This window comes from Ursus maritimus, unplaced genomic scaffold (genome assembly GCF_017311325.1).
Source record: "Ursus maritimus isolate PB19 unplaced genomic scaffold, ASM1731132v1 scaffold_22, whole genome shotgun sequence".
Lineage (NCBI taxonomy): Eukaryota > Metazoa > Chordata > Mammalia > Carnivora > Ursidae > Ursus > Ursus maritimus.
Genome location: NW_024424675.1, coordinates 46,868,621 through 46,895,478, shown reverse-complemented (window position 1 = coordinate 46,895,478; position 26,858 = coordinate 46,868,621). Strand labels below are relative to the sequence as shown.

At 63.8% G+C, this 26,858-nt stretch overlaps 1 protein-coding gene and 1 long non-coding RNA gene across 4 annotated transcripts in view; one reads left to right on the top strand and one right to left on the bottom strand.

The window, feature by feature from the left end:
• Window positions 1-18,578, bottom strand: part of SLCO4A1 (solute carrier organic anion transporter family member 4A1) — a 26,388-nt gene extending 7,810 nt beyond the window's left edge. The window contains exons 1-7 of one of the 2 annotated variants that reach the window (XM_040638568.1): window positions 18,470-18,578; window positions 8,157-8,257; window positions 6,591-7,474; window positions 5,582-5,672; window positions 4,748-4,869; window positions 4,223-4,334; window positions 920-1,074 (exon numbers count right to left, since the gene is read on the bottom strand). In XM_040638568.1, the coding sequence (XP_040494502.1) occupies window positions 920-1,074; window positions 4,223-4,334; window positions 4,748-4,869; window positions 5,582-5,672; window positions 6,591-7,407 (1,297 nt within the window). In that variant the 5' untranslated portion in view covers window positions 7,408-7,474; window positions 8,157-8,257; window positions 18,470-18,578. Of the gene's footprint in view, window positions 1-919; window positions 1,075-4,222; window positions 4,335-4,747; window positions 4,870-5,581; window positions 5,673-6,590; window positions 7,475-8,156; window positions 8,258-17,882; window positions 18,015-18,469 lie in introns of those variants that run through there. The other variant, XM_040638567.1, reaches the window with a different exon arrangement.
• A 169-nt stretch (window positions 18,579-18,747) lies between these two features.
• Window positions 18,748-21,809, top strand: LOC121104633. 2 transcript variants are annotated; one of them, XR_005836995.1, is made up of 4 exons: window positions 18,748-19,163; window positions 19,536-19,696; window positions 19,910-20,343; window positions 20,743-21,809. It is a non-coding gene; the product is annotated as an uncharacterized LOC121104633 (long non-coding RNA). The 2 variants fall into 2 exon arrangements; XR_005836994.1 differs by having other exon boundaries at window positions 18,748-19,696.
• Window positions 21,810-26,858: the final 5,049 nt, after the last annotated feature.

Here is a 26,858-nt window from a genome sequence, read left to right as displayed (position 1 = left end):
GGTGTCGGCACAGGGAGAGGGGCCACTTTGGGGAAGGGGAGGCAGTTGTGGATAGAGGCCTGGGCATGGGAGGTCAGCTGAGAGGCCAGGCAAGGAGGGGTGTCTGGTGGCATTAGATAAGGGGGGATGGGGTACCTAATCGAACACCCAAGCCCCGTGCCGGGGACAGACCCCTGAGGGCTGGGGCGCAGCCTGCATTGACCCATGTGCCACCCAGATGCACCCCACCTTTCACACACGGCGTTGACCCCTCCGGCTAGGGTCCACCCACGTCTGGCATGGACCCTGCCTGGCATTGACCCCACGTCGGGTGACCACTCACACACCCCTCCTGCCTGGTGTGGACAGCAGCAGGAGGGCCCAAGGAGGGCCCCCTCATTCTCCTCAGCGGGCTGACTCGCCTCTGGCCACAGAATGGCTCTGGTCAGGCAGGCCCAGGGACCCCAACCTCATGGTCCCATGAAATCCTGGGACACCAGCCACCTGGCTCACGGGCATGGCCAAGCTCGAGCGTCCAGGTGCTCAGGGGGGCACCGCCACCCAAACCCTTCCTGCAGTAAGCCAGGGATGATGAAGGCCCAGGTTCTGGGTGGGCAGCAGGCAGCACAGAGGAGCTGGGCCCACCCGGACCCTCCCAGCTAGGGCGCATCCCCACCAGGAGGGGTCCACCGAGAGAACTGGCCAGCACGCTGTGGTCAGCGCTCCCCACCTCTCGGCAAGGAGCATCGGACCCATATCGCGACATTGACAAACAGCCCCACACCTGTTCCCGGGGTCTTCCCTGAGGGACCACGTGCCCCGCGAACCCTCACGTGCACAGCAGCAGTTTGGACGTCTCAGAGATACTCCAAAGACCCCCCACTCATCTGAGAACTCACAAAAAGTCAGAGGACCCCCAAGATTCAGCGAGTTTTCTCACCAAACAAGGTGGCAGCTTCCGAGGCGCTCAGGCTGAACTGGGACTCCAGAAACTTGGGGCCAAAGGTGGACATGCCGGCGATGAGCGTGGCCTCCGTGGCCCCGGCCAGACAGAGCAGGATGAATGTGGGGTTTTTCAGGAGGAGCCAGATGGAGCTGGATGGGGGAGAGAAGAGACAGAGGGTCAGAGTGGGCCCTAGCTGGGTATGCAAAAGCGCTGTTCCTGGGGCCACGGTCCCCCACCTGAGTACACAGAGCCCCAGGTCTGAGAGGGGAGGGAGGGATGGGGAGTGGACTGGTGTGTTGCAGTCGCTCCATGTCCTTCCCAGAGAAACCGAGAGAGGGTGTGAGGCTGGGCTTCGGCTGGTGGAGAACAAGCTCCGGGAAAGACTGCTGGTAAACCGGGGAAGAGCCTTTTCAGAGCCTTCCCCTCTCCAGCACAGGGAGACCCTGAGTGCCCATGGCACCCTTCAGTCACCTGGGGGGCAGCTGGCCTGAACCAGGAGCCGGGGGCTGGGGAAGGTGCTGTCCCTAAGCCCAGGACTGGCCAGGCCCCCACAGAAGGGGAATGGGCAGCGGGAGGTGGGGTCCCTTCTCAACCACCAGCCCTGGAGAAGGGGGGACAGGGGGGCCTCTCCAAGGAGGCTCTGGGTGGGCGTGGCTGGCCCCCCAGTTTCTCTGGGTGCGTACTTGGCGGGGGTGGTGCTGCCGGGTCCCGAGGGAGTGTCTTGGCATCGGCCCCACCGGACCTGGCCGGCTGATTCCCCAGTGAAGCCAGCCTTACTTCCCCTCTGAGGACTGGGAGTGGGAGCCCTGCAGGGCCCTCGGGGACACTTGGCCTCCGGTCTCACTACGGCCAACTCTGTGGGTGTCGGGCGTGGGCTCTGGCTGCTGTCCCCCTGTGTCTCCGCCGAGGGACGGGCTGGACACCGAGCCTGCCCCACACTGCCTGCCACTGGGATGAGCAGTTTCTTTGAGGGCCACTCGCTCTGGCTGAACTGGGTTCTGCGTCTCGTTAGGGGTTCAGGCCGAGCACGGCTAGTGCCCGTGTGCTGATTACACGCCCGACTCTACCTGCCCGCTAAGTGTCACGAGTGGCACAGAACCAACTGCGTTCACAGGGCTGCTGACGGGAGGGGTCAGAGCGGAAAGCATACAGGAACTGCAGCCACGGGGGGTCCGGAGGTGACGAGGCTCAGCCTGTGTGGGGCAGCCCGTCGCCCCCACGTGAGGCTCTACCGCCTGCGTGTCCCGATTCCCCGAGCCGTCCCCAGCCATCCAGCCACCGGGCACCGAGGTTTCAGGGCCGTGGCTGTCCCTGGCCCCGGGGCTGGTGAGTGGGGTGGGCCGGGGGCAGAGTTTTCGCGGCAGCCCCAGGTCCTGGCAGGACGGACCCGCCCCCTCCTGCGCCTGTGAGAAAGCAGGTGCTGGCAGGAAAGGGCCACCGTCCGACTGCCGTGGGGGGCGGCTGTGAAGAGCCCTCCTGGGCTGGCATTCTCCAGTCTACGCTCAGAGCTGCTGTCTACACGGGAGCCCCAGCCCCGGAGGCCTAGCTCGCACGGACGCCGCTGGTCATCCCTGCGCCAGCCGGGGGCTCACATCTCTGAGCACGTCACAGCAGCTGCCAACACCTGGACACTCAAATGCTCTGCCGTTAGAGGACACAGGCCGACAATAAACTGGATTTTGGGACTTCGGAACGTGCAGTGCGGCCTCTGCACCAGGGCCTGGAGCAGGCGGCCGGGAGGGAGAGAAGGCAGACACTCCCCTCGGCTCACGGTGCCTCAGACTCCCAGGCGCCATTCCCCACCCTGGTTCACAACACAATTGACTTTCAAGCCTGAAGACTGAACACGATTCTCTTTGGCTCGTTACTCGGGTCCCACGTTCACGAGGGGAAGACGATGCCCTCTGAGTGCCTGCCGACGGGCGGGCGCTCGGCTGGGTTCTGCACCTGCCCCTCCCCCGGACCTCCTCTGTCGGCCTCTCAGGTGGGGAGATGCCCTGGGCCCGGCTGGTCCCCTCCCTGGGCCCTGCTCAGACCCGCCCAGGCCTTGGGGCACTCGGCTAGGCCCGGAGAGGAGGCCACCCTCGCCCGAGGTGTGCAGACTTGTGCGTTTCTTAATCCCAGGCTGTAGGCTGCTCTGCTGAGATCCTTGTGTTGAATTTGCTCAGAGAACTGGTCGTGCTCGTAACAGAGGTCACAGCTCCAGGATTTGGGGAGCTAAGCCCGGACGCAACCCTCCTCTCGGCCACTGCCCCAGTGCTGCTGACGTGCTGGGTCCCTAGCGCGCGCACAGAATGGAAGTTCGGCTCAGCCTGCTTCGGGGGCACCCTCAGGAGTGGGCAGCGCTTTGGGGGTCTCACAGGAAGTGGGAAGCAGGAGAACAGAGAGCCCTAAATGGGTCAGGGGGTCGCCCACCCCCCCCACCCTTAGCATGACAGCCGTGTTTCCCCTCCATGGGGAAACAAAGCAACGGACAGTGGACGGCCCGGGGGCTTCCCCAGAGGCCACCTTTGACCCTGATACCCATTCATCCTTCCAGCGGTGAAGACCGGCAACAGGGACTCCTTCCCGCCACTAATAGCTCCCAGCCCCATAAGGCCAGTTAGACACGGCCATTCCTGGCTCAGGCCCCAGGGTCTGGGAGGGGCAGGTGGGAGCTCAGTGAGGCCGAGGACCCAGGCTGACGACCATCCAGCGGTCTCCTTTCCCATTCCCGGCAGAGGCCCCTGTTGAATGCCCCATCCCTGTGAAGAGGTCGTGCTCTCTGAGACCAGAGCAGGCCAGGGATCTTTTCGTCCCAATACTGTGTAAAGAGCACAAAGCCAGGCCAGCTCACACACAAGGAGAAAGAGGGGAGCACAGGAGGAGGGGCTGGTGCAGGGCAGTGAGGGCAGAGGGCCGGAGACAATCCCGCTCCTCCCAGGGTCCTCAGCGATCTCGAGGCACAGAGGAGGCGCGAGCCTGGAGCCCATGCAGGTGCCACTTAGTCCAACGGTCAGAGGGCACAGTGGAGGGAGGGGCTGGGGTCCTGGCCCTCCATCGCGACCAGCGCTCCGCAGCTCCAGGCCCAAGGGCTCTGGGTGCTGATACTTAGTCTCCTAGTTCTGGGGCCGAGACCTGAAGCACCTGGGTCATGAGGGAGGTTGAGGGGTTGTGCGCTGGCCACACGGCCCTGGAGGGGCCACATGGACTCTCCTAGCTTGGGGTCAAGGAGCAGCATGTGTGGGAACCCCCAAGGGTCCTCAGGACACACGGACACAGGCGAGAGGCACACACCACCCCCCATCAGGTCCTTACAGGGGCAGATCTCTGATGGTTTTCCCGAAGTCAGGGTTGCTGGCCGCCTTGTGACCGCTGTCCTTTAGCTGCTGTGTTTCTGACACTCTCATCACCACGTAGCGTTGGGAGCCTGGAAGGACACAGATGTCAGGAGAGCCAGGGACCAAGGGCTCTGCTTGAGGCCTCGCCCCACTCCCAGGTGTGGGAAGGTCCCCTGGATGGAGGGCGTGGGGACAGATGGGGTACGGGGCTGCAGCACGGTGACCGCTGACCAGCTGGCAGAGAGGAGGGAGGTGGGAGAGCCAGCGGCAGGACACACCGTGGGACTGAGGGAACGGAAGGAGTCAGAAGGGGCGCACGCTCCGGCTGCCACAAGCCCCTCCTGCGTGCCTCTGACGGGGAGAAGCCACGGGCAGGACGGTGCCTGTGTCAGCAGCACAGGGGCCAGGCTGGGCCTGCAGGATGGGGGCCCCCCAGCAGGTGACGGGCCCAGACTTTCCCAGGCTCTCCCCAGCCCGGATGAGGAGAGAATGACGCACCCACCTGGCAGCTGCCGGGGGTAGCCGAGGATGGGGATGGCGATGAGGAAGGCGGCAGCTCCCGCGCCCAGGAAGCCCACCCACCAGGCACCGACCCACAGAGGGCTCTCGGTGGTCAGCTCCGTCCTGCGGGGAGAGCGTGTGGGGTCAGCGTCCTGTCCACACGCATTCAGGGCACCCACGCCGGGCGTCCTTCTGCACGCTAGTCCGTGAAAACCTTAACCGGGGGCTTGGAGGGCCTCCAGGCGGTGGCTGCGGGGTGTGGGGGTGACTCGCTGCCCAGCATGGAAACCCGCACCCGCTCCCACGCTTGCCCTCGCGACTCTTCCAGCCGGCGGCTCCAGGCTCGTAATCCTTTTAATAAACTGTCAATCGAGCGAGTGAAGCGCCTTCCCGAGGTCTGTGAGCCGTTCTAGCGGTTATCACGCCCGAGGACGGGGTCGCGGAACCACCGATTTGTAGCCGGGCAGGACGGAAGCAGGGGACCCAGCACCCGAGGCTGGCGTCTGACTCGGGGGTCTCCTGGGGCTGGGAAGTCTGTCAGAACTGGGTTGAATTTAGGACACCCAACTGGCATCAGCGGAGACCCCCTTGGTGCAGAAAACCCCACACAAGAACCACACGGCAGCACGAAAATCCGCTGTCCGTTCCGCAAAGGGCGTCAGAGAAACAGTGGCCTGGTGTCGCCTGGCTCCGGGGAGCTGCCCCATCCCCGCACACTGTCCCCGCCCCCAGGCCCGCACTCAGGGGACCACCCCCCAGGACCCCGGTCGCCCCCCCTCCCTGCCCCTGCCGTGGCGTGCTGCTCCCCAGGGGCAGGGGGAGCCCGGGAGCTCACCGGCGGCCGACTTCTGTGTAAATGTTGAGCAAGGCTCCTCCGAGCAGGTAACCAGCAGCAGGGCCGAGGATGGCTGCCGTGTAGAAGACGGCTGCGGAGAGAGGCGGAGCTGTGGAGCCGCGGCCGCACCTGGCCCCTCGCCGCCCTGTGGGGCTCGCGTCGCCCCCCGCGAAGAGCCCCCCACTCCGCACTTCTGTGCCCTCTGCCCCCACAGCACAGCGCATCTACGTGGCCCCCCCGGTCCGAGATCGGGCTGCTGTCAACTTTTTATCTTTATTTACTTATTCTATTTTATTTTATTTTTTAAAGCAGGCTCCACACCCAGTGAGGGGCCGACGCAGGGCTTGAACTCACAACCCTGAGATCGATCGACACCGGAGCTGAGATCAAGAGCCAGGCGCTCAACCTACGGAGCCACCCAGGCCCCCTGCTGTCAAGTTTTGAGAGTGCTTTCACAGTTCTTTGGTCAAAGCCAAACGCAGGAGCATGTGGACTCTTCCTCCCCCGAGAGGGCCAAGATCCCGAGGGCTTCGTTTTGTGGGATGAGGGTGCCTCCACTCAGCCCCACGGGCCCACTGGCGCCTCGCTGGAGTGAGGGGACCCCAGCCGCCCTGGGTCGGCACCACTGAGCGACTTAGAGGGACAGAGCCCAAGGTGGAGAGGAGGAGGCCGGAGTCAGCGGACAAGGTCCGGCCAGCCCTGGAGCGCCAGCCAGTCTCTCTCAAATGTCCCTGAGCGCCTTTCCCTGGGAAAGCCTGGCCTGGCAGGAGGGACGCGGGGAAGTGGGGAGCACGAGGTTGAAACCCAGAAATCTCAGCACCGTAAACGTGGGGATGTCAGCGGGAGCATGAGGCTTGAGCCCAGCCCCTGCGGGCAGTGGGGCAGCGCCTGGCCGACCCCAGCCCCGGAGGAAGGCCCGCGCTCACCTGCGCCCTCGCCCGTGACCACGAGTGGCCAACGAGGAAGGGCGTGGCCACGCCCGCCCCGTGCCCCTGGCGGCCCCACTCACCGATGTAGACAGGCGAGTAGCTGGACTTGACGTTCTCGTCCAGGAAGGTGACGCCCAAAGTGTAGAGGGGCGTGGCGCCGACGCCGTGGAGGAACTGGCCCAGCATGAAGACCAGCCGGTAGCCGGACAGGCCCGAGGCGCTGTCCCTGCACGCCACGCTGCGGTTGGCCCCGCACGTCCCGACGCCCTCGGCCCCCTCCACCTCGTAGGCGCCCGCGGTGAAGTGGGGCAGTGCAAACACCAGCGAGCCCGCGCCCATGACCAGCACGCCCCAGCCCAGCCAGCGGGGCTTGTGCCCGTTGCCCCCGAAGTAGCTGACGAAGGTGAGACACAGGCAGGCGGCCACGTCGTAGGCGCTGGCGATGAGGCCGCTCTGGTAGCTGTGCAGGTCGTAGCGGCGCTCGATGGACGTGATGACCGTGTTGATGAAGCCGTTCACGGTCATGCCCTGCAGGAAGGCTGCCGCGCACAGGAAGGCCAGGAAGCCCCTGGGCGTGTTGAAGGCCTGCAGGCACTTGGGCGCGAAGGCCCGCCAGCCACACGCCACGCTCTGTGGCCCGGCTGCCACGTAGTGCATCTGGGGGGCGGCCCGGGGGCCATGCTTCTCAGCGTGCGGTGGGCACAGCGGCTGGCTGCAGGAGTCCAGGGGGCTGTGTGCGGCGGAACACAGGGCGCCATGGCTCAGGGGCGAGCCGAGGGATGCCCGCCTGCTGGAGGGCGTGTGGCTGCACCCGCCATCCGTGGCCGAGGGTGGGCTTGGGAAGACCAGCTGCGGCACGGAGACCAAGGGCTTGTCCCCCACCGAGTGCTGAGGCATGGCCGCCCAGGGGGCGCCAGGGGCAGCTACGGAAGCCGCCGCACCGTACTCCAGGGGCGGGTTCGTTCTGCAAGAAGAGCTTCTGGTTAGAAAACTTACATGGACCCTCGAACACACTGACATCTCGGCGAGAATGCCCCTGACCATGCCTGGTCCCTTGGGGCGGCCGATGGCTCTGTGGCCCGCTCCCCAGTCTGATGGGGCTGACCCTCCCGGCCCAGCCCCCTCCTGCGTGCCGGACCCACACCCCTGGACGAGGCCGTGGTCGAGGACCACCCTGACCACCCTGCCCCCGCGGCCTCTGCTCGGCCGGCGTGAGCTGTGCTGCCTCTGGAGGGACCGCCCCGTGTGGACACGGTCTCCGCGCTGTCCAGCCTCAGTTCCTCCTTAAACTCACAGCCTCCCAGCAGTCATTTTAGTCCAGTGTTTGGAGGGCAGCGAGGGAGGGGGTCAGAGCAGGGTCGAGCCCTGCAGGAGGGCAGCCATGCTGGCGTGGCCTGCTCTGTGCCGCTGTGCTCGCTGCCACGGCAGGTTTTCAAGACGTCACCACGAGATGTGTGCAGCAACGTGGGCAAGTTAGGAAGAAAAGCGCCAACACTCCCTCTGTCTGCTGCTCCCCAGTCCAGCCCTGTGTCCCTACCTGGGCCCTTGCTTCCCCCCGACCCCAAGGGGGCTGGGCTCGGGTCGGGCAATCCTGCTTCGCGAGGCTCCCGGGCCCCCCCCCCACCGTCCGAAAGCGCAGCACCTACTGTGGGTACGCGGCTGCTTCCGCACGCCCCAGGCTGCTGGGACTCCGGGCGGCACCGGACGCGCGGCTGGTTCTCCCGCCGGAGATCAACGCTCGCACGCGCTGTGGGAGGAAGCATCCAACGTTACTGCAGCCGAGCTGCTCCTGGGCCACCTCCACCGAGGGTCTTCTGCAAACCCCACTGCACTTCCCACTGGTTATGGGCTGAGCTGTGTGCCCCCAGAGGAGACGTGTTGGAGCCGTCACCCCAGCACCTCAGACGTGAGGGTGTTAGGACACAGCGGCTTTAGAGAGGTGACTGAGGCCGTCAGCATGGGCCCCTATTCACCGTGACTGGGGTCGTAGAGAAAGGGGAGACCTGGGCACAGGGGCTCACACAGGCGGGCAGCCCGTGAGAACACTGTCCGCCAGCAAGGACAGAGGCCTGGAGCAGGTCGTCCCTCGCGGCCACACCTCCCTCTCAGGCTTCCTGCTCCCAGCACTAAGACCATCAAGCACTGACACACGCCCTTCACCCTTTGGGCTGGGCCGCTTGGTAGTCCGAGGCCCGGGAGTCTGAAGTGTGGCGGTTTCCGGGAGCCTCAGGCCGTGGGAGGCACGCAAACACCACAGGCTTGTGCTCGGAGGCTTGGGGAGCTGCCTGCCGGCCTCACCCAGGGCTGGGGCCCCGTTAGTGGTGACTTGGGACCCTGCAGTGTCCTCAGACCCAGGTTCCCAGCCCACAGGGATGCCCTGCCCCCGCCCCCCACGCACGGAGCTGAGGGTGTCGGGTGGACGCGGGGAGAGGCTCCCGCCGTTGGATTCTGTCGTCAGAGGCTCCTTCAGCCGCCGAGTATGGAGCCGGCTTTGTTGGGCCCTGCACTGGGGGCCTGGAGGGGGGCGAATGGTGGTCTCCCCGAAAGACAGGTGCACCCAGACACTGCGACCTTATTTGGAAAAAAGTGTCTTTGCCGATGTGATTAATGGTTTGAGATGAGGTCATCTGGATTGGGGTGAGTCCTCATCCAGTGACAAGTGTCCTTAGAAGACAAGACACAGAGAAGTCACGCGACAACAGAGGCCAAGCTGTACAGACATAGCCACAAGGAAGCCGGGGACGGAGCAGGAGCTGGAAGAGGCGGGAAGGACCCTTGCCGGAGTCTCCAGAGGGAGCGCGGTCCCGCCGACACCCTGATTTCAGACTGTGGCCCGCAGAGCCGGGAGAAAATAAAGTTCTGTCGCTTTAAGCCCCCGCTTTGTGGAATTGGTTAAGGCAGCCGTGGGAAAGTGAGCAGCCCCTGGGGATGCCAGGCGCTGTCACGTGTGGCCCGGTTTCCAGGAGGCCACAGGCCTGAGGGGAGGTGGCCGCTGAGTTAAAGGACCCCGTGTGTGCCTCACGGCCATCCCGCCAACACCGTAGTGAAAGAACCGTGACTGGTCATTCATGCCCGGAGCTGGCTGCTCACTGTGGACACGGGTACCCCAGGCTATCTGCAGCCGTGCTCCGAGGCTGTGCATGTCCCACAAAATTCCACTGCAGTCTTCCCCGTGGCGGCCGCGAGGGCCAGCACGTTATTTACAGAGCCGTGAGGCCAGCAGGCCCGGCTTGAGTATGAGCAGAGCCAGGAGGGCCAGCTCCCGAGCTCGAATGGACAGCAGCTCCACACGCACGGCGGCCCGGCTGCTGGAGCCAGTGGTCGCGGAGACCACCTCCGGCACACGCAACGCCCGCACGCGGACCACGGCAGAGCCTCACAGAAGACAGCCGCCCATGTGAGCCTCCACCTCCCGGCCCCACAGCTCAGACGGGCCGCTGAATCGGCGCACGGAGAAACGCCACGAAGGCTCGACGTTACCCCAAATTCCAAGGTCCAGGGGCCGCCGTGTGCTGACTGGAGCCCTGGTGTGTTTTCCCCTAGATGCACGCACATGTGTACACACACAGCCATCCACACCTTTGCACAAACATGATGCGGGGCCACCAGCTGGGACGGGGCCGGGGGGCCACGGGAGCTCAGGGAGGCCCCCAGCAGCCTGCGGGGAGTGAAAGGTCAGTATCGGGCCCTCGGGAATGATGCATGGGTCGGTATCCCCAATAAGTGATCAAGACCCAGGGCGCCATCAGACACCCGCTGCCTCAGCTCTGGGGTTGCCTTGCTCGCTGGGCTGTAGCCCTGGGCCTGGCCTCTGCAGGAGAGATGCGGGGGCAGGTGACGGAGGACGGGGCCCACAGCCTGGCTCAGGAGGTGGCGGGAGAGCTAGCTTTTGTGATTAGGGGGGGCCACAAGGGAAGAGCTCTCCCTTTTGAAACCAAAGCCACAGGAGAACAGCAACATGGAGCTCCAGGTCAGTGGCGCAGGTTTCCCTGAACCAACAGTTGCGGATCTTGGCCGTGAACATGGGAAGCTCAAGCCAAATCATACACATCACATTATTTAAATTAGCAAATTGAAAATCCAATCTGGGGTATTAGCCAGATGACCCACTGGTGGCCGCCGCCCGCACATAAGAATTGGAGGGCAGCACTCCGAGCTGAGGGCCCGTGAGCCTCCTCCAGGGAGCCCTCCCCCAGCTGCGGCACGCCCCGCCGCCCCTTGCTGTCCCCGCGCTGAGGGGGCACGCTGACACAGAGCCTCTGCCGACTTTTCTCACGCCTGGAGTTCTGCCCCAGGTTTCCTGCGCTGTCTGGAAGGCTCTCACCCTCACCAAGGCTCTTGATCAGACAGGGGGAGGCTGGGCTACCGTGTGAGGAAGCAGCGGGAAGTGCCTGGAATCGTCCCCTCCATCCACTGGCCGGCGGCTGGAGCCTGAGTGCGTCTGGGGACCTGTGACACCTGGAGTCTCCCAGCCACCAGGATGGCCCTGAGTATCCTGGGACTTCCAAGGGATATTTCCGAGTTTGCACCAGGATCTCGGGCCGATCTGGGCACCGGTATGTGCGTGGGGTGCCGGAGACAGCTCTGGACGTGTGCCCGAGGCCCACCATCGCACTGTAGAGGCCTGCAGTGCGACTGGCCTGCAGGGAAGCCAGCAGCACTGCACGAGAGCACCGTGGCCACAGTGGCCGGGCCCAGCGGCGCAGAGGGGAGGTGCAGGTCGAACGGGCACAGAGCTGCTCCATCTCGTTCTCCTGGTCATTGGCTCCCTTGTGGGCAATGCTGCTGGAATATGGGGGTGTGACCCAGGTCGCTCATGGGCACTTTCTTTCCAAGATCTGCTCCCGAGATGGGCAGAACTGAGTGTGGTCAGTGTGGTCAGCCAGGAGAAGGTGACTTCACGGCTGCCCTTCATGCCGGTGGCCCAGGTGGTGTCAGCTGACCCACATTAAGGCTGGTGGCTCTGTGGCTACTGACTTTTGTTTGTATCTTGGGCCCCTGCGGGCAAGCTGGGGAGAAGGTGCCAGGGGCTGGAGGACCCAGCGACACGCCATGTGGAGGCAAACTGGCCCCTCCGAGGAGGACCGGGCCCCACGGTGCTTTCTCCTGGAGCCTTGTGAGCCTGTCCACCGGGAACCGGTCTGAACAAAATGTGTGCCTGCTCTCCACCTGCTGATGAGGCCTGCCTGCAGAGCTGAGGCGTGGGCACCTTCCGTGGGGACCCACGTCACGTTCAGCTGGCGCTGAGGTGCTGGAGCTGGGGGCCGGGCAACGCAGCTGGACGGCAGAGGACAGGAGCGCGTGGCAGACAGGAGGCGGGCCGACGGGGAGCTGAGGCTCAGAGAGAGCACTTAGCAGGAGACAAGGCCGAGAGGCTGCCCCCACCCCTCGGGGGCTCCAGGTGCCGTCCACAGGTACCCTCACCGATGAGATCCCCAGGGCCTCTCACTCCTGGCGACCCCTCCCCCTCCTCCACCCGGAGCTGCTGCCTGATGCAGCGCTGGCGGGCCAGCAGGTGTCCCATCGGCCAAGTATTCCAGGCGCGTTTGCAAGGGTGTTTCTAGAAGACGAGTATTTGAATTGGTGGACTCAAGGCTGGTGGGCCTCGTCCAATCAGTTGAACCCCTGAATAGAGCGAAAGGGCTAGCCCTTCCCTGAACCTCTCCTGCCTGGCTACCTTTGAACTGGGACGTTGTTCTTCCTAGTCCTTGAGCCCGCCCTGCCGGCCCTCAGCTTCAGGCCAGAACCACACCTCCACCTCTCCTCTCACCAGTTTCCAGCCCGCCCACGGCAGACTCGGGCCTTGCCAAGTGCCGTAATTGCATGGGCCGAGTTTCTAATAATAAATCTTTATCTAATATGTAATATACAAACATAATTAAGTCTATATATAAATATGCATATGCATATATAATATACAAATAATATATAAAAAGGTATACATAAAAATATATCTTTCTCTCTCCTCTTGGCTGTTTCTCTGGAGAATCCTGAGTGATACCGCAGGCAGTTTCACACCAACACCTGCTGTCTGCGAGGCCTGTGCCGGGCAGTGGGGTTTGGGGACTGCCAAGACACTGTCCTATCCGTGAGGAGCTCCCAGCCCCCTACACCCGGGGAAGTCACATTAGAGCCGGCTACAAACGGCCCCAGCTACACATGAGAACAGCACGGACGGCGGGGAGCCAGCAGAGGCGAGAGGCATGCAGCTGGGAGCTGGCCTGCGGGGGCCCAGGAGGGCTTCAGGGCCAGGGCGCCTGCCACCATCACCGTTCATAAGCATTACGTGGGCCTGGTCGTGGCCGAGCCCTTAGCCTTGCACCAGTCCCAGGGGTGGGTCCTCCCACCCCAGAGCCAGGGGTGCTGCCCCAGGATGAGGGACAAAGCCTCCGTGGGAGCGCCGGCAGCAGGAAGGAGCCCCCTCCCCCTGTGATTAGCATGGACTGGGGGCTCTGTCTGGGGTGCCCGCTCACACGCCGGGTGGCCCCTCCCTGCACTCTGCTGCCCTCCCCCTCGTGGGGAACATCTGAGGCTGCGAGCTGCTCTGTGGAAACCCTGGATGGCTTTCCAGTCCTGAGAGGAGCAGACCGAACATCCTCTTCCTCCAGCTCCTTCCCAGGGAGCCCGCTGTGGTGGGGACTTTATCTCACCCTCCAGGCCTGTCCCTGGTCCTTGGGCGTCTCCCCACCACGGCCAGGAGCCCTCCGTCTGTTCGCACGGGGAGAGGAGCCCTTTGGGATTAGGCGCCCAGGATTAGCGGCGGGATAATGTGTACCCTGGAGCCTCAGGCCAGACGCTCCGCACCTGGGGCTGCGGTGGGAGGGGCAGGGGTGGGTGTGAGCACTCACGTGTGTGTGTGCACGTCCGCGTGCACGCCTGCGGGCTCACTCAGGACGAGACCACAGGTCTACACTGGCCTGGCTGTCAGCCGCACGTCTCAGAGTCTGAGCCACTAGGCTCCAAGAAATCCAGGTTCCACTTCCTCCTCCCCCACCCCCACCCATAGGCTCTAACAGCTTCTGTGTGAGGAGCCAGCGGCCCCTGTGGGTGGCTCCCATAGCCCTGTCTCAGGGCCCGGGCCTCGTCTCAGTCCAGGGCTGCAGTCGTGCTCCCAAGCCCACCTCCGCGCGCCTACCCCTTAGCTGCTCGCGCAGGGCTGTCTGCAGATCTTGCAGGGGGAGGGGCACCAGGTCACCCAGCGCGGTACTGGAAGCCTCAGCGCCAGCACCTGGTCCTCCTCTGCCAGACCCTGGGGAGAGTCTGGCTCTGGCCCAGCGAATGCCCTGGGGGGCCCGAGGCCCGGGGTGGGGTGAGTAGCGCTCTTCCACGTTAGGGCCGGGCGCTCCCAGGCTCCATGCTGAACCCCGCTCACGGGGGATGTGGCACCTGGGGGCACACACAGGTTTCGTTTCTCCTTCCTCTCTATGCTCCAGCCACTAGGTCCTCTTCTCACTGCACCTGGTCGCTCTGAGGTTGACAGGCACAGCCCGAGTCACCGTGACATGTGCCACACCCCACGTGTCAGCCCCTGCCTGAGCTCCGGCTCCACGGGTCCCCACCCTGTCCTCGGCCCTTCTCCTGCCCCCGCCCTCCTCACACCCTGGGTCCTGCCCCAACCCCCGTGACCCAGGGTCCTTCCCTCTGTGACCCGTGGAGGTCTTTCAGGCAGACCTCTTCTCTTGCCTCCTAGGTCCATCCTGGTGTCTCTTCCTGTGACGGAGGGAGTGGCGGGGACTTTCACCTGTTGAAGAGGGGGCTCAAAGCCATGTCTAGAGCAGACACCAGATGGCAGGATCTGGGGTGGCTGCCGCAGTGCCTGGGTCCTGAATTTGCAAACCTAGTGACCACACAGAGGTGAGTGGGCAGGAAGCCAGCCACTTTACATGGAGGCCAACAACGAAGGACTGTCTGAGAGAGAGCCGGGGGCCCTGTCCCTTGGGGTGTCCTACACGGACTCTCTGCTCCCCACCCGGTCTCCACCAGCAGGCAGACGTGTGGCAAGTACAAGTTTACTCGTCTTCCCAACTCATAACGTTTGATCCACGGAGAGGACGGAGAGAAGCTGTGTTTGCAGCCAGGCAGCTGCTCCGACCTCGGGCAGGTGGTGGGCCTCTCGGCGCGTGCGCTTCTCCACTCCACAGAAGTGTGCCGTCCTGGGGAGGAGAGAGGGGGCCCCTCTCCTCCGAGCGGGTCTGGGCACCACGCGGGGCTCATGGGAAATGCAGCCTTGCAGAAGGGCCCACACAGGGTTTGAGGTGCCAGCGCTCGGGCTCTGCCCCATGATGGGCCTGCCGGGGTAGGCCCGTGGGTCCAAGCACCGCCCCGGGGCATCTGCGGAGAGGCAGACCACCATGACGAAACGCTCAGACCGCACATAAGCGTGGGGTGGGAATGGGGTGCCACTCAGCCCAGCGATCCCAAGCCCTAAAAGGTGTCGGGCCGAGGAACAACACCTTGGGTACCCCCAGGCTTCCTGGAGAAAAAGCCACTGAGAGAAGGTGCACACCCTGGGTGGAGGGGATGTGTGAGAAGCCCCCCGGCCCAGGAGGCTGTGACTGTCCGGACCCCGTGCTTGGTCCTCAGTGGGCCTCGCCTGGCCTCACCGTGAGCAGCTTGTTCAAAAGGCATGTGGTTTGTGAAAAGAGTCCACTGGCCCCAGAAATGTGGTTCGAGAGGCTAATTCTGTGTCGTGCTGGTGCGAAGGGGCTGCACCATGGCCACCAAGGGGAAATGAGGGGTGTCTGAGGACAGCAGGCTAAAGGCCTGTAGCACGAAGAGTCCCCATGACCAGCCAAGATGGGGAGGTGAACCGGGGTCCAGCCCGCCAGTTTCTTCCCCTGCTAACAGGACCCAGGGTCCACCCACACACAAGAGCCCTGGTGACCAGAGACTGAGCTGGTGCCTCCTTCCTGCTCACAGGGGCGGGGTCCTGATGGGCCTGCCGATTACCTGCCAAGGTGGAGACGGGGCCCTGCCCTAAAGTGGGCTCCCACCACCACCCTCACGCTGAGGCCAGACGAGCAGCTCAGTGCCCCAGAACGAGAGCAGCTGGGAGCTTCTGAGGGTTATTGTCCACCCCCTTCCAGAAGCAGACAATGGGCTCTTTGCCACGCCTGAAAACAGGAGGCCACATGGCTCAGGAGGGAGTAGTTCTGTGGTCTCTGTCCACAAAGGAGAAAGCAGAAGTACTGTTGGGCGAGCCCTCCGGGTACCTGCTGGGCCAGCTGCCCCACTCCCTTCCGACCATGAGCTCCAGGTCCTGCCCACAACCCACGACCACGGGGAGGCCTTGGGGACCAAAACTGCCACAGTAAGCATTAGTCCACAAAGCTATGAATTGCTACTGGCTCAGCAGTGCTGACCTGGGAACTGGATTAACACTCCCGGAGAGTTCTGGATCGTTTGGAAGCCAGATGGAGACCCAGAGCTCAGGCTGCATCGGCGGCTTATCAAGGCAAGGGTCCATGGGAGACCAGGGAGAGCCAGACTCTCTGAGCGGAGTCACTCAGAACTGGGTGCTCTGACAAGGAGAACGTCAGCCCCAGACCTCCATTCACTCGGCCATCATCAAGCCCAAGCTCCAGGCACCCAGCAACCTCACCACGGAGTGGGGAGGGACTTGGTTGGCACCTGCTCAGGGACCGGCTTGAGGGGCCACACCCAGGGCGGATTAGGCCAGAGCCACCCAGGAGGGAAGTAGCCCCATAAAAATGTCCAGGTTGTGTCCACCAGCCCTGCCCAGCAGGAAAGCAGGACAGAGGCAGGAGCCGCCATGGGGGTCCGACCTAGAGGACCTTCTGTCCTCTTGCTGCTGGACACCTGGGAAAGCTGGCTGTGCGGGCTCTCTCCCTGCACCCCATAGGCGTTGGCTCTCCCTGCCAACCGCCCCAGTCTCCTTAGCCGTGGGCCCGCCTGTTGGGACACTGCTCTGTGTCAGGCCTGGCTCACCTGGGTTGTCTTCTCCCACCAGGAACAGAGCTGCAAAATGTCTGGAATCACCCAAAGCTGGATTAAAACCTCTCCACCACATACTAGCTGTGTGCCCATGGGCAAGTCACCAAACCTCTTAGTGCCTTGGTCTACTCACCTGTAAAATGGGAACAACAGCGGCTACCTCACCCGTTGTCTCCAGGCTTACCCGAGATAATGCTCAAAGCACTTGGTTCGGGCGCCTGGCGCTCTACCTGCTCAGTGAACAGCTCCTCCTCTGCTCCTACTATCGGTACCCTCAGGGTCACACACAGACCCGCTAAAACCAGAGGCTTCCTCTCCTCTGAACCCCACCGGCCCCACCCTGCACCGGAAGAAATCCCACAGCAGAACCTGGGTACACCGAGCGGAGCCAGTTTCTGATTGGGCGGAGGGAACCGGGGCTCCAAAAAGCACAGAGGCGCAGGGACTAGGAAGCTGGTTCCTTGAGGTGGAAAACTACTGAGGCGCCCCCGCGCCTCCGGAGAAGAACAGGCCCCGCCACCGAGTTCCCCACACACGAGGGAGCGCACGCACGCTGCCTGTCTCTGCCCCCGGGCCGCGGACCCCCGCAGGGCCCCAGCGGCCTCTCTCCACTCTGGTCCGCCGGGCCGGCTCCCGCGGGCCAGGTGGAAGCCCGGCGTCTGCCTTGGGTTTCCCGGGCTGGGGCCAGGTGTGCCCACCCGGCGCCTAAAGCGGGTCCGCATCCTCGTTTCCATCCTCCCCCGCCGTCTGCCCGCAGGGGGCGCCGGGGTCCCCCAGCCCCGCTCTGCGCCGGCTGCCTGCGATGGGGCTGGGATAGGGCCCGGCCGGCGTGGCCCCCACGCGCTCGCCCCAAAGCCCCGCGCGCGGGGAAAGCTCCGCCCGCGCCCCCGCCGCGAGGTGTCTGCGGCGCAGCTGTGGCACGAACAAAGCCCGGCTGCCCGCGAGAAACTTCTGAGCTTGACTATTTCCTCCTGGACTCAGCCGCAGCCGTATCCGCCGCAGGTGGAGGGACGGCCGCCGCTCCGCACCCGGGGCAGGCGCGTCTGCCCCTGCCCTGACCCGCGGGGCCTGCGCCTGCGTGCGCGCCCAGCCACCTGCCCTGGTCACCAGCCTGGCCGCTCCCTCCCTGCCTTGCCCTCCCCGTGGCCCGCCTCCTCCTGGGCAGCTGGCAGCGACAGGGGCGCGTTTCCCTCGGCTTTCCCAGAGGCAGCCGGGCCGTGGGGCGCAGCGCCCGTGCCCCGCGTCCCGCCCCGCTGGCGCCGGCGCCACCTCGAGCCCGCTGGCCCCCGCCCGGCGTCAGCGGGCACCTGCCGCGCTCCTTACGTCAGCAGGCCGGGGCCGGCGCGCCCGGGCGGCGCCCAGCGATGGCGCCCCGAGCTCCGCGCCCGCGCCCCCCCCCCCGCCCCCGGAGCACTCACCTTCCCGACACCCGGCCGCCGCGCCGCGCCTCGCGCTCTGGCGGCTGCTCGCCGCCGGCTCCGGCTCCATTCATCCCCTCCCGGCCCGCCCGGCCGCGGGGCCACCTACCCCGGCCAATGGCTGCGCAGCGCTGGCTGGGCCGGGCCCGCCCCCTGAAGTGACAGCCCGGGAGCGCGCGGCGGGGGCGGGGCGGGGCGGGGACCGCGGTGCCACTCGGGCTCCCCAGGTCGCAGTCGCCCCCCAGCGCAGCGCGCCGGCCCCTGACGACCCCTCCCCAGCCCCCAGAGACTCGACATCCCCAAGCTGCAGGCCGGAAACCAGAGCCCGGCGGTGAAGTCCCCAGCCCTGTGGCGACTGGGTCTCTGACTCAGAACGCCAGCGTGTGGGACGGGCTGTGGCAGAGGCCGCGAGAGGAAGTGAAGTTTCCCGCCCAGCCCTTCGGAAAGGCCACCGTGGCCGGTGGGGGCCGGGCAGCGGCGCTGGGGTGCCGGTCTTGGCCTGGGCTGGGGGCCGGTGTGCACCTCCCCCCCTTCCTGCTCCGCCCCCCTGGGGGAATTGGGGAGGGGGACACCGGCTGGGGCCTCACCCTGGCTCTTGGTGAGGCCAGCACCCTCGCCTGCGGAATCCAGTCTTTCCTGCCTACAGCCTTCTTGCTAGAATGATCCTCTTTCTGACGTGGGCACTGTCAGGAATGAGGGGCGCACCGGCTGCGAGGCCACCAAAAGGAGGTCCTGTCGGAATTCCACCACTCTTCCCCCCTGTGTGACCTCGAGCACATTGCTTCATCTCTCTGAGTCTAGTTACATCATCTGTAAAACGGGGGTGATGACAACACTTCCTCAGAGGTCCTTGAACGCAGTAAGGATGAGCCAGGGGAGGGGATGGGGCCCACGCTCGAAGGCCTCACAGGGGCTGCCAGGTTAGGACAGAAACAGCAGATCACACTGACACCCCACAGCTTTTCCTTTTTAGTTTCCACAAAATGAATTCATTTTAAAAGAAGTCTAGGGGGTGACCGGGGGGCTCCCGCGGTTAAGCGACAGACTCTTGATTTCGGCTCAAGGTCATGATCTCAGGGTCCTGAGACCAAGCCCCAAGTGGGGCCCCTCGCTGAGCATGGAGCCTACCTGGGATTCGCTCTCCCTCTCCCTCTGCCCCTCCACCGTGCTCGTGCACGTGCCTGTGCTCGCTTGCTCTCAAAGGGAAGAAACAAAGAAAAGGAAAGGAAAGAAGCCAACAGAAGTCAACCGTGTGTGTGTTTGAATCCTGACGTCTGTTGGGTAAGGGAGAAATGACCAAAGCATGACCTGGGGCTGGTGCGGGAGCACACGGAGAGCCTGAGGCCCACGCAGCCACCGAGGGGACGTGGGGCTGACCTCTTCCTGTGGGGACGGAGAGGCGCGGGGCTGGGGATTATGGACGTGTCCACATTCGCACGGTTATTTATGAAACACTCTGCCTTCAGAGGGTCGGCTTCTGCCCACTCGTGCCAGGCCCTGGGGGTCCCCGGTTTTGTCCTTCCCTCCATGCACACGTCCACACCGAGAAGCTGGGGTAAAGCCTGGCCACTCCTGGAACACGGCCTCCATTCCTGGCCCCACCATGTAAGAGGAAACACCACCAGCAGTGTCCCCGGAGACGTTCTCTCTCAGTAGGAGGACCTCACTGGTCTGCCTGGAAGAGGAGGCTCCTGGAGGGAGACGGCAGCACGCTCTTCTGAGGAGAGGCTGGTGAGCTGCCAGGCAGACCTGGCCTCGGGGTGGAGCCCACTGGGAGCAGCATTTCGCAGTGGAGCTGACCGGAGAGACCTTTGGTAGGTAGTGAGCCCCCCATCACGGGAAGTGTGTGAACAGAGCCAGCTGATCTTCCGGTAGTGATGGCGTGAAAGCTGCGTGTCAGAAGCAGCATTGGACTTGCTGTTTCCAAACGTCCTTTTGGATTTTATTCCCTGAGACTGTTATCTACACAGTGTTTTTCCTTTGACAATTCATGTATTAACTAAAGCCGTACATTTCTTTTTAAAAAGGTAAATCCGCGTCTTTATCCTAGAGAGGCTAGCATCAACATGGATAAAGGAAGAGAGAAAGTGGTGTTCACTTCTAGCCAAACGCTACCATCCCTGAGAGCTCTGAGCCTTGAACCTGCTCCCTCTTTGTTTGCCAAAGGGCTGGCGTCAGACAGGCGTTGAGAATGGGCTCTTCCTAACGGACAGGAGCGCATCTCCTGGAGGAAAGGACCGGCTCCCACTGTGATTCAAAGCTGTGAGCGGTTTTGTTTGGGTCCTGTCGCCATCCATCACCCATGCCACAGGGCCCTCGTCCACCTCAGGGAAACACAGGCTCCCACCGAGCTTGGGGTCACGGCCCTTCCCCGTCGGCACCACCAGACCGAGCGGCACACCGGACAGGCTCTCCACCGGGGATCCTTCGGAGGCGCTCATCGACAGGCGCAATTTGAAAGGTAAATCAGGAGCAAACGTTCCAGGCGGATTAATGCAAACTGCGGGCGTTGGTTCTCAGAAGCTAACCGGTGTCTAGGCACCTCCAGAGGCCCCTGGGAGCACTGGTGCCCGAGACCCCACCCTGGGCAGACTGCCCATAGGGACGGGGTGGTGCCTTGGGGTGGGTGTCCAGGGGGATGAAAGTGCTGGCCCAGACTCCAGGCCCTAGCGCTGTGGGAGCGGGCTGTGGCCTGCTCTCCACCAGCCACCCCAACCCTTCGTCCTGTGGCGGAGGGATTAGGAGAGGCAGGGAGGAGGGGGCAAGAGGTCACCCACGGAGCCCAGCAGCCTTTGAGAACAAGGGCAGCCTGGTACTGTGTCCTGGAACATTCTGAACTCAATAACGTCTATCCTGGCAGGGTTTTGTCTGGAGAGGAAATACTTAAAAGGAAAAGAAAGAAAGAAGCCAAGTTCCGCCGGCTCCCCTGGGGTCCCGTGGAGGGCGCACAGCCGTGTGTCAGGCCACCTCCGGGAGACTCTGAACAGGCCAGTTGCATGTTTATGGTCAGTCATTCTCCTCTGCCATCATCTCTCGAGGCAGCCCAAAACCCTGAAATGTGCAGGCTTCTGCTGACACACCCTTTCTCCGTGGACGTCCGATGACTTGACGCACGTCCACGTCCGGGAGAGACATCTCCTCCCAAGATCAGAAGCTAAGTGATGAGAGAGAGAAACTTTCTCCAGGTCTTGGGACAAGTTAATGGCCAGACTGGACGTTTGGAACGCCACGGGCAGACCGGTGAGGCACCATGTTCCAGAAGCCGCCAACAAACCCGTTACTGCTCAGAAACTGGCGACAGAGACGAGCGTCTGGGTGGAGAAAGAGGGACCACACAGCCCTGAGCTCCGAGGACCTCAGCTGTGGACACGTGCGGCACCCTAAGTTCCAGGAACGGCAGACCCTGCAGAGTGGGGGGACCCCTCTGTGCCGGCCACTCCATAACTCAGGCGTTTCCGGAGCTGTGGGGAGACAGGGGCCAGGCCCCCGGGGCCCGCAGAGCCTGGCCCTCATCCAGACCCGGGGCCCGGCTGCCCAGCAGTTCCCTGGAAGGATCGTTTGAGTTTCATGGGCATCCACTTGTGTGGTCTTTCTGCACTGGCTTCTCTAAAAACACAAGTGTGTTTGCCAGCTGGAGGGCATCCGGGACTGCCCGGGACTGCCCAGGCCTGCCCTGCCGGGCTGGGGTGGAGATGGGGTCGGAAGGTCCAGCTGGCAGAGGCCTCCCGTTCCGGAATGACGTCATGTTAGCTCAATTGTGGGTAGCTTCACAGTCATGCACGCGGGGCCCCAGGATGAGGCCCGGGAGGGTCAGGCCTTCCAGCTTGCTCTCGCCCCCACCCAGGGGGGTCCGGTCCTCGCCTTGACTGGCAAGATTAGTTTGCATCGAAGGTGCTTTTGTGTTGCAAACATTAAAAGCAAACATTCAAATTATCGACAATTATTTGTAGGCCCGCTTGGGTGTTCCTTCGTGTTTTATTTTGTTGGGAACCGCCGCAAACGGAGCGGGCGGGAGCTTTCCCGGACTCCGAGGCCCTGCCTTTGGCCTCTTTATCCCTGAGCCACTCAAGCCTTGGCTGCCCCTCCGGACGATCAACAAAAAGGAGCAAAAGACCCGAGGAAGGGAAAGACACAGGACGCAGGGTGGCAGGGCCTCCACGTCTGTCGTGGAGCTGGGGGGTCCGTGCCCATGCCTCCGGAGGCCCCCATGCCCTTCTGGCCCTGGCCCTCCCTCGTCCAGTGTCCTCGTCCTGTGTCTCCCACCGGCCTGGGCTGGAGCTCATACCGCCTGCCTGGCACCCGGCTCCCTGCCCTCTCTGAGCCAGCCGGGACCCGCCTGCCCCACAAACACCCCGCGGTTGTCCCGCTCCTATGCCTTACACACTGCAGTGTTCTTTGCTGACTATGAACATCTCCATCCCACCTCCTCCAGGAAGTCCTCAAGGACCATGTCTCTCTCTCTGACCCTGGAAGCCAGATCTCTGAGCTCTGTAGGTCTTTGTCTGTGGGCATTGTCCTCGCCCTGGTGCCTGCCAGGTTGCATGCTCCCTGGAGAAACTTCCAGCAATCTGGCCATCCAGCATCTGACACCCCGGGCTGAGAGCAAGGCACCGGGGGTGAGAAAGAGGGGACACATGTTCATGAGACATGATTGCATGGGGCTGCCTCAGTTTCCCCAGTCCTGGGAGACATGCTGGACGTGCCAGCCCCAGGGTCCCTCTGCTTACCACAGCCTCATCGTGGTCCCAGAACTACTTCCGGCCGGGGATTCTGTTCACTGAGTCACCAGGACATGGGTCTGCCTGAGCCAGGGTAGTCAGTGACCGGAGCCCTCGGGCTGCCTTCCTCCCCCACCCGTGACCTTCTCAAACTTCATCCCGGACCACACACTCCATCCCAGCAGAGGAGCTGCGGGGGCCCGAGAGGCCCCTTCCCTGAAGTAAGCGGCGAGGCCACCAACTCTCCTGGAAAATGAGGGACAAACTCCCAGCAGAGAAGCCGACCTCCAGGGGCCTGTAACTTAGTGATGGAGTGGCGACAAGGTGGCGGCCGGCTGCCACCAGTGGTTCTCACACGTGCTGAGAGGTTGGTAGGAGGGAGATGCCACATCGGCGGGGGGAGCCTGCAGCCCCACTGTGAGACGGCTCTGGGGGAGCTGGGGAAAGGGCAAAGCAGGCAGGGGCGGGTGGGAGAGCCAGGGTGACCGCAGGTGGCTGACGGCAGGCAGTTGTCGGTGGGAACCGGGCGGTCCCTGTGGAGGAGGGGCGGAGGGGCTGCAGTCACACAGCGGAGAGCCAAGCTTTGCAAGGAGACAGGGCCGTGGAGTCTGGCGCTGGCTGGACCTGAGTCCAGGAGAGCAAGTGCTGTAGGCAGAGAGAAGACCCCGAGGGGGGGCCTCCAGCCCAGAGCGACCCTCGGGCCTCGTGGGACGAGCCGACTTTGGGACTCCTCCTGAGGGGACGTGTGTCCCAGGAGACCCTCGCGTGGGAGCAGAGGGACCGGTGGCCTCAGTGGCCCTCTCCCAGCAGCCTGGCTGTGAGCAGAGAGGCCCCTGGAAGGACCCTGGGGGGAAGTAGGGAGGGAGCCTTCTGGTCCCCAAGTTTCCTCCCCCAGCACCCTGGTGTCCAGCAGGACCCTGACAGCTCGTGTCTTCTTGCCCTGACCCCGGACAGGCCGGACCAGGGGGCTGGGTGGGCTCCGTGAGTCCTCGGGGAAGCTGAGCGACAACTCCTGAGCCCACTTAGTGGTGAGGAGATCCTTCCCGAGTCTCCGAGATTCCAGACTCGGTGGCCGGTGGCCAGGGCCCTGCAGAGCCGCTGAGCTCTTTCCCCATCCCGGGGTAGAAACACCAGTCTCTGGCTCGCCGAGAGGCCTGGATGTTCTCTTCAACCCCAGGAACACAGAGACCCCGAGGGGCTTTGAAGAGCTGGCTTAATTTCCGGATCCTAGACGGCTTGTCCCCTCACAGGAAGTGGGTGGCCTGAGGCTCTGCACGGCCCCCAGGGGTGCCCTGCCTCCCTCGCTGGTCCCGCCCCTCCCCTGGCGGCTCCTCTTCCCTCCCAGCCCCCCAGGCCAGGCCTGCAGGACCCCTCTCTGCGGTCACACCGGCCACCTTGCCCAGACGTGCTTCCCACAAACCCTCCCACAGGCTCCGGGCTGGGCCAGCAGACCCGCTGAGGTCACCTCTGAACCTGGCCCCCACCCCTCAGGCTCCCCCCGCCCCTCCCCGAGCTGATCCCTGCCCCTCCTGGGAACACGGAACCCCCTGCCCCCCGAGACCTGACACGCCTGATGTCCTCTGCTCCCTCTGTCCCCTCCGCCTGTGAGGCAGGCTTACTGTGGCCCTGGCTCCAGACCTGGGTCTGCCCCGGGCGTCCTCCCAGCTCTGCCTTCCAAGACCCACGACTGGCCTCCCCACGTTCCCCCGGGAGGCCTCCACGTGGGTCTTTCCTGCCAGACCCCGACCGCAGCCATGGCCCAGGGCCGCCTCCTTGGACCCTGACGTGCTCCCTCCCAGTGTCCCCGTCTTTCACAATGACCTGTGGGCCCACCTGTGCACGTCCCCCATGTCCTGTCACCCCCACCCGCTGCTGTCCCGCTGGTCCCCTGGGGGATCTTTGTGTATTTGCGCAACGCCCGCCTTCCCGATGTTGGTCCAAGGGGCCGTGCTAGGCACCCGTGCAGACAGTCCCCTGCGCGCCTCAGCGTGTCGGGAAGGGTGATCAACTGCTCTCTGCGCCGTGTCCCCACCTTGTGCATGGTCGTGTCTGTGTCCCTTCCCCGCGTCCCACCTCCACGGCTCCTTGGAGACCCCACAGCCTCCTTAGGGCCAGCCCTGTTTGCCCCCTCCCAGGTCCCACCTCCCTTCCTCCCTGCCAGGCTTCCTTCTCCCCTTCTTCTGTGACTTGCTCTCTGTCTGTCTGTCTCTCTCCATCTCAGTCTCTCTGTCTTTCTCCGTCTCTGTCTCTCTGTGTCTCCATCTCTGTTTCTAACTCTCTCTCTCTGCCTCCTCCTTTTGGCTTAGGAATTTTATTTATTGCAAAAGCAATGTTACAACAGCGTTACAGGAAATGTTTAAAGGAGAAAAGTTTGCTCCCAGCCCCACAACCTGAGCCCAGTGGCGCCTTTCCCTACTTTTTGTTTCCTCCTGGCCTTGGCCGGCGACGTCACGGGCGATGCACAGCTCAAGCGGGACCCTCTCCTCACACTGTGTCCACATCTTCCACGCTGACCCCTCCTCGTCCCCAGCGCTGTCACCATCCTCCCGCTGATGGCCTCACGCCTGTGTAGACAGGGGCTGGGCCGTCGTCCCAGGCTGGTCGATGCAGAGACCGCACACAGTCACCTGCTTTGCTCTGTCCCCGAAGGAGCTGGCACAGGGGACATCAGCACTGGCCGTGGGTTCCCTGCCACAGCCGTGGGGGGACCGGCCCGGCGGAGCTCGCTTCCCGAGGCCTGGACTGACGCAGCACAGAGGAGCACAGGGAGATAACGGGACAGCGGCCCGCAGCCGTCACACGGGAGCCAGGTCTTTGTCACCCGAGGGTCCCCTCGTGTGCTGATGCTTAGAGGGCACGGTGCCTGGCAGCTGCATCCTCCGACATGGCAGGTGCTTTAGTGAGAGGTGGGGAAGGGCGCCTGCCGTCAGCACTGGGGGCTGCAGGTGGCAGGGAGAGGGGCAAGTGCTGGCTTTTCCTGGACACCCCTACCTTGGTCCACGGAGCACATATTCCTTTGTCTTAAGAAATGCGCTGGGGGCCCAGGCACCCCAGCCAACTGCCCCGAATCTGGCGCACGGGGAGCAGCCAGGAGAAAGGAACTTGGTGAACCGCTGAGCTCAGGAGGGCACCCGGCCCAGGCCAGTGAAACTGTGCTTCGGAGGGTGGGCTCCGTCCCCCACCTTGGCGCCAGCTCCCTGGGTGGCCCCTTGCACCCAGCAATTACCACCTCAGTCCCTCCCACACATCTCCGTCCTGAGCTATGCCAGCCGCTGTCCGCAGTCAACACACCACCCACGAGGGAGGGGGGCTGGCGTCCTCCTTCTAGCCCCTTCCTCAAACCAGCTGCTCATCCCACCTCCCTCCTCCTTCCCTCCTCCACCTCTCTTCCTCCCTCCCTCCCTCCGTCCTCCACCTTTCCTCTTCTCTTCCTCCTCCCTCCTCCCTCCCTCTACAGGGCTCCTTACCTGGGTCACTTGAGCTCTGCCCCAGGTGTGCTGGTGCCCCACCCCCACCCACATCTCTATCTCCCAGCTCAGGCCTCCTGATGTCCCGTGACCACAGGCTCGAACATGTTCCCGCCATCTCGACTCCAACACAGGCTGCATGATGTCCCCCTTTGCATCCCCAGGAGGGTGCTCCCTCCTCCCTGAGTCCCAGGCCAAGAATCCCCAGAGAAGGTGCCCACTTTACCCCATCCCCTATGGAAGGCCCTGGCAGCTTCTGGATGGGTGGAGGCATAAGTCCCAGGAAAGGGGCTGCCCCAGGTGGGCAGTCAGGCTCAATTCACACAGAGCATGGTTTTAGGAAGGAAATCAGCGGATGGGCTGGGGGCCCCAGCTTTCATGTTGAGAGTGCAGAGAGGCTGATGCCTGCCCACCAGGCGTTTTGGGCTCAGCTCTTCATGGACAAGCCCCCTTCTCCTGGCTGCCCCGGTGTGCTAGGAGTCAACCCCTTCACCTGGAAGGCCCTTCCCCGGCAAGGTGGAATCCTGGTTTATTCTTCGCCTCCTGCTCTTATGGGGTGTTCTGTCCACGTGAGCGGGTGCCGCGGAGCCTGGCTCCTGCAGCAGCCAGAGCTGCTCGGGGGACTGCCTTTGCTCGGACTTGGTTTTTCAGGCTGTGTGTCAGCATTTCTCAGGAGCACACCCACCCCTCCTCTAACCTCCAGGGGCTTCTGAAAAATACACCACAAGCACCGTCAGTAAGACTGTAACATGGTGCAGCTGCTGTGGAAAATAACATGGCGGTTGCTCAGA